Genomic DNA, 6,000 nt, shown 5'->3' with positions numbered 1-6,000 from the left:
GATTGAATCACAGACTTATAGTTAATGAAATCCATCTTTAATTCTAATGTCTAGAAATATTGGTCCCAAAGCAAAAAAGTATAATGTCCAGTTTATTTTTTATTTCGTCTAGCCGTCTCAATTTAGGTTAAAAAACTGTACTTGTCATTTTCGATCTGACCCGGGCAATACAGCATGAGGATGCTATGTGCTCATCGGTCATTAAAAATTATTATCAAATAAAATTATTCTCTTAATCGTACTTGTCATTTTTACCTTTGTAGAAGTAATGAAATGACTTAAGCTAATTGGATGCCCTTGGCTAATAATTAAGCCCTGAAACGTTACATGTTCTCTCTGTTGCGGCATTTGCCCCAACAATGAAGTGAATGAGAAACGAAGCCGTAGAAATCGTTCAACATCAAGCTGTTACAAGCACCACTGATTCTGGTCGATAAAGTCTCTTTTTCCAGAAATCTATGACGCTTAACTTTACCTTTAGCTACAGACCAGAATTGTCCAGTTGGGTTGAGCTCAGGAGAATATAAAAGGAAATAAGCGCAACGATATCCTCGCGACAGTACACTTCGCAATATCTTCAGACTTATGAATAGGGCGTTATCATAACGAGATAGTGACCTTTCATATGTGAATATTTGTCCATTTCGTCCAAATTGTCTTTCAAAAAACTAATGTAATGTCCCGTAACAGTACCACTACTGACATATCCGGATTCCTGTCCAGTCTTGGTATTCTCAAGCTTACTTTAATTAAACCTGAAGCAGAGATAGCACCCAATATAGCCATAGTCTTTGCTCTCGTAGTTGGCACTGTAATAATAGCAGGAATGCCTTTTTTAGACCAAGCCTTTGTACGTTTCATGTTTATATGAAATGCAGACTCGTCAAGGAACGCACAATTGGTCAAGAAGTCCATATCAGCTTGTTCCTACTTGTGAATCCAATCCAGACAATCTTGGATCTTTTCTTCACTGTTCATATCTACAGGTTGAAACCGAGCTTTTTTGAGGAACAGATTGCAATGACTTTTCACAAAATCATATGTAGTACTTTTGGATACCTTAAGCCCTGTAAATACCTTTCTTAGTTTCTCCATTACTTGCCCTAGGACAGCTGACGGGCTCTCACCAGCACAAACAAGAATGACATTTTTATGCTCCTCATTGAGGAAACGAGAACGACCGATCTTCCCACGTTTCTCAAAGATTCTACTAGGACCTCTATCGTACTGTTTAGCCCATCTTTGTGCTGTATGAGCGTAGATTCCCAAATACTTCGCGGTAGCTGACGCACTGAGTCACTTCTTGAAAAGTAACTTGAAGAACCTCACTTTGTCCTCATCTGTGTACAGCATATAATTACGTTTTGCGGATGCCTATCTCTTATGGCCACGTCAATCTTAATATTTATATTGTTTTCAATATGCATGGTTTCAGTCTCGCTGTTGTCTCGAGATTTTTGAGGTAGTTAAGACAAATGCTGTATATATGAGCTCTATATTCCCCAGACGATACTGATTCTCGTCAAAAATATAACCCATAGACTCGAGCTTACCTCCCTTGTCGACAACAACTCCCTTTCCATCCAATTGAATGCTCATTATGATAAAAGCTTTGAAAACCTGAGGTGAGAATATTGGCGCGATTTATATATCCCACAAAGACACCAAAACTTATGCAACAACACGTCTTGAAATGCGGCATATATTCTCATTTGATGCTACTTCGCTTTCTAGAAAGCGTATACTCTATGCCGTATTTCTACGCTTGTATTAAAGAATATTACAACTTTGACGCCAGATATCAATATATATTTTTTATATACACATATGATATCGCTTAGTTTCTTTTTGCATTAGAGTCCTTTAGTTTCAGTGACGCAGTCTTTTTGTGAAAGTATTATTGATAAAACTATTATGCTTGTTTGAAGAGGAAATCGTTTCGATTGAAATGGTCTGACAGATCTTTTAAAAATGTATCAAGAATCAAACGGTTTTAACTTGAAACAATTAAAGCAACCTTCATTCAGTATTCCAAAAGTCAATTTGCCAACTACCCCCTTATTTAAACACATTATTATATTTCATAGACTAAATGTATAGGGAATCATTTGATGTCTTTTTTTGGATCAAACTATACTAAAAAGCAACACATATTTACCTGCAGCACCGTTTCATTATTGATCCTCTTTATTAAAGCTGTGATGATCTACAATGAAAGAAGAGGGAAATGGTCCTTTTGTGCATGCTTAGAAACCTTCTTTTTACATAATGTTCACTAATACAATTGACAATGTAAACAAGATAACAATCCAGATTAACACAGCCTCTTGTTACGAAGAATTAATTCAGATTGCTTTATAGAAATGTTTTGGTTCAAGTTTCCCTCTTGTCGAGAACAAGCTCAAAGAAAGTCTATTTCAAAGTGTGGATATGTGTTTTGACAGCTTCTTAATAAAGACTTTACATCAAGTAATGACTATTTTTTTATTACATTGATAGAATAACAATGAATACGTCTTTTATAAATATATCTTTTTTATTATCATCTTTTCCTTTTACTTCTCTCTTTACAATGAATATATTCAACAGCAACAATATTAATCCATTCCGACCCAGTGTATCCCGTACGTACAATAAGGATGGTATGGAACTCGATAATAACAAATCAGAGGATACCTGCTGGGCACGCACTCCTGAAATGCCTTGAACTCCATTTCTGGGCTTAATGGTCTAATGAATGGATCTTCTATGCCAAAGCTTCATGAAAACTCACATCGATCAAATGAAGAAAGTAGAAAAGGATTTCCTACAGACCACACCGGTAATATGATCGCCTCTCCCATGAATGCATTTCCTGCGCCTACTGCTAGTTATATGGGCTTTCTGTCTCCCTCAGACTCGTCGTTTTCAGCCAACCACAGGTATTGGTCTTCTAATCCTCAGATACCTTCATTTGGTGATCTACACGCACGCTTCAATGATAATTAAACAGCACAAACAGACACCTCTGGCTTTTCTTTCAAAAGTAATCAAGTAACGCAGCCAACCACTTCCGGCTTTGTTTTCAAAAACCCTTTTGCATCTGCAGTACAAGTTGAGAAAAATGAGGATAATACGAGGTAAATTAGTGTAGAGATGCATGTATACTATCTAGTAACATCACTATAAGTAATATTGTAGAAACGTCTGCTTTAACAACAAACCCTCCTTCTTTAACTGCACAAGATGCCAAAAGGGTATTTAAGGCAACCATAAGGGCTATTACTACTTTTAGGGACTGGATACCGGTTGTGATTTTCAAGGAAAACCATCTAGCAAAATTAAGAAACAGAAGTTTATTCTTATTGCAAATATTGTATATTTTCTCTAATTCTTTTTTTTTTTATGAAACAAAGGAAATGGATGGCTTAATCACTCAATTAGAGCAACAGGCTTCTCATGAAAAGAACCGATATGGATGTAACAACTCAAAAATTGACATATCCGACGTTAAGAAAACTCTGAAAAGTTTAGAGCATATTTGCACCCTCACGAGTCTTGATGACACTGCTTATTTACTATTCACTGAATATGAACTGTCGCTAGAGGGCCTTAAACTGTCACCACCTCGTAGCAAGAAAATTCGTTGTAAGCAAACTAATGTCCCTCTTGCTCATATAGACGCTGTGCAAATGAAAATGGAGCTTCAAAGGAAGCAAAAACCTATGCGTGGGGACTGAGAAAAACAAAATGACAAGGACATCGTGTTGGAAGAACGAGTACCAAATAAGCGTCGCAAAGAACTAAATAATCATATTATGAAGAGCTAAAGCTTTAATAAAATGTGGGAATCATAAAGTATATGTTTGCTATCTTTAAAAGGTTGTTTGAGAATGTAAAGCCTTGATAAATAATGGACTTTTATCAACTTTACCAAAAAAAAAATTCACACCATGAACCAAAATGAACAATTACCAAAGCCTGGTATGATAGCATCACAAGATTGAGGCGTAAATGAGAATGGCCCTAGTGACGATACTCATTTTGGCTTCGAGATAATACTATGTAGATTAGAGAAAAGAAGGACAAAAGTGCAATAGTATGAATAAAGCAAAAAAGAGATCCTTATGAGCATTTTACTTTATCTGCAGTTTATTTTTTTTACTGATAGCAAACAAGACATTGCCTTGATTCCTACAACTGGACCTAATCATGTCAATTCAAATAGTTATGTCTCTGTCTTGAAAGGGAATATACAATAGGGTAATACGACCGTTGGCTGTGTTGGTATAGGTATGGGTATGGTTTGTGATAATAATATGTACTATAGTAACAATAATTATCATCGTCATCATCGATATCATATTCTTCATCATCTTCTTCTTCTTCATAATCATAAATCTCTGGTTGCTCATAGTAAAGTGATGCTCTAGAAGCGGATTTCTTTAATCTTGCATAAGAACTATCAATTGATTTTGATCTCTGTCTATTATTCGTTTGATGATAATGATGAGGAGCTGCTGTTGAGACAAGAGTGGTTGATTGACTATGATTCGATGCAATACTATTGTGACGCGATAGACGTTCTTCAGATTTTGATCTTTGATGCAATAATCGTTGTTCATCCTGCTTCAATACTGAATTCAATTGGATGATCTTTTCCATCATTCTATTTCTGTTCTCTAGTAATTCTCTCTCCTTTCGCTGCCATTCTGCTCTATCAATCGCCTGTTGTTGTTCCATCAATAGTACCTTGTTCTTCAATTCCTGTAGCAGTATCTGTGTCTCATCCATTTTATTATCTTTGTTATAACGCGGTGTTGCAGTAGCAGTCGAAGGTTGTTCCTCGGTTGTCTCTGATGCCCCTGAGGCCATTGTTTTATAATACGCTGGTGATAAAGATTCAAGGGCTGATTCATAGACTCTGCTCGATGTATCGTCTTCACTGGCAACAGTTACTGTTTGAGAAAGGTCATGAGAAGTCATGTGTTTTACTATCAAATAGAAGGAGAGCAGTGGTTACTAAACGAACAATAGGCATTATTATGTTGTTACCTTCATGTGTAGGAAGTGACAACAATGATCTATCTAAATATTCCTGCTCTTCTACTTGTGTCTTGTCATTATCAAATCTGGTCAAAATCTTCCTTGTAGGCGTAATAGCTCTTCTTGGTTTGGGCATCACGATAGTAGGCTGTTCATTATCCATCACAGTCAAATGAGTTGTTTTCTTATAGATTGGCGTAGGATCTGCCACTAAATGGTTGGTATTTACCATCATTGGTAACTTCATATCTGATTTTTTCTTCTTGAATAGTTTCATCATGTCTTTAAGAAAAAGAAACGACAAATAGTGAAAAGAAAAGAGACATCTTTTGTGCGCACAAAAAAAAAGACCGTGTTTAGAAAAAATCAATAAACAAAAGGAGGAAAAAGGAAAGTATAAAATGCCGACGATGATCTTAAAAGACCGCTCTTTGGCGTTGCGCTTACTGTTTAAAAAAATTATCTTTATTATCTTCGTCACAATCATCAGAGTCCCCGTCAACTTGCTCTGACCATTATCATCAACTAAATCATCATCATTATAAAATATTTCTGTTATTCAGGCTTTCATATTTAGCTTCTTCTTACGGCCAGATTCTTCTACAACTCTTTTAATGGCCTCATTAGGGTCGATTTGATTCGTTTCATATATCTTATTCAGATCAGTAAAATGAAGGAAAATACTACATGTACGAAAAAATTCACCAAAAGTTAGGTCAATTCTATGCACTACCTCCAGATACTACCTATAATGCCATCCAACAAAGCTTTTCATCGTGTAGCTTGACGGTACACATGAGTTTATAAAGAACCCACCTTGATTTGTTTTTCTTTTCAAGAAAAAAACAAAATGTTGTTATTGCTGTATTTAATCTTACGTTGTCGGTTTGATCAATAAAGAACCAAGATCCTTAAGTGTAATTATGATAATTTCGTGTGAAGTTATAAAATGAAATCACAGGTGGCGCTCGTAAC

The 6,000-nt window shown here is 35.9% G+C and overlaps 2 protein-coding genes across 2 annotated transcripts; one reads left to right on the top strand and one right to left on the bottom strand.

Annotated features, from left to right (window-relative positions):
* Window positions 1–2,748: 2,748 nt before the first annotated feature.
* Window positions 2,749–3,719, top strand: RHIMIDRAFT_241012 (uncharacterized protein; the record flags this gene model as incomplete). The annotated part of the gene is made up of 2 exons (XM_023609495.1): window positions 2,749–2,956; window positions 3,424–3,719. The coding sequence occupies 2 exons, from the start codon at window positions 2,749–2,751 to the stop codon at window positions 3,717–3,719; spliced, it is 504 nt and encodes a 167-aa protein (XP_023462842.1).
* Window positions 3,720–4,112: 393 nt separating this feature from the next.
* Window positions 4,113–5,350, bottom strand: RHIMIDRAFT_52974 (uncharacterized protein). The gene is made up of 2 exons (XM_023615366.1): window positions 5,035–5,350; window positions 4,113–4,973 (listed from the first exon to the last, which is right to left on the bottom strand). The coding sequence occupies exons 1-2, from the start codon at window positions 5,303–5,305 to the stop codon at window positions 4,195–4,197; spliced, it is 1,050 nt and encodes a 349-aa protein (XP_023462841.1). The 5' UTR covers window positions 5,306–5,350; the 3' UTR covers window positions 4,113–4,194.
* Between the last annotated feature and the right edge of the window lie 650 nt (window positions 5,351–6,000).

The sequence above is a fragment of the Rhizopus microsporus genome, assembly GCF_002708625.1.
Source record: "Rhizopus microsporus ATCC 52813 unplaced genomic scaffold scaffold_19, whole genome shotgun sequence".
Lineage (NCBI taxonomy): Eukaryota > Fungi > Mucoromycota > Mucoromycetes > Mucorales > Rhizopodaceae > Rhizopus > Rhizopus microsporus.
Note: the sequence above shows the minus strand (reverse complement) of the source record. Positions and strands in the feature narration are given on the sequence as shown.

Coding starts and splice junctions, on each gene's coding strand:
- RHIMIDRAFT_52974 (XM_023615366.1), bottom strand. CDS start 5,305: ATGATGAAACTATTCAAGAAGAAAAAATCAGATATGAAGTTACCAATG. Junction 4,974..5,034: donor GTCACTTCCTACACATGAAG/GTAACAACATAA, acceptor TCTATTTGATAG/TAAAACACATGACTTCTCAT.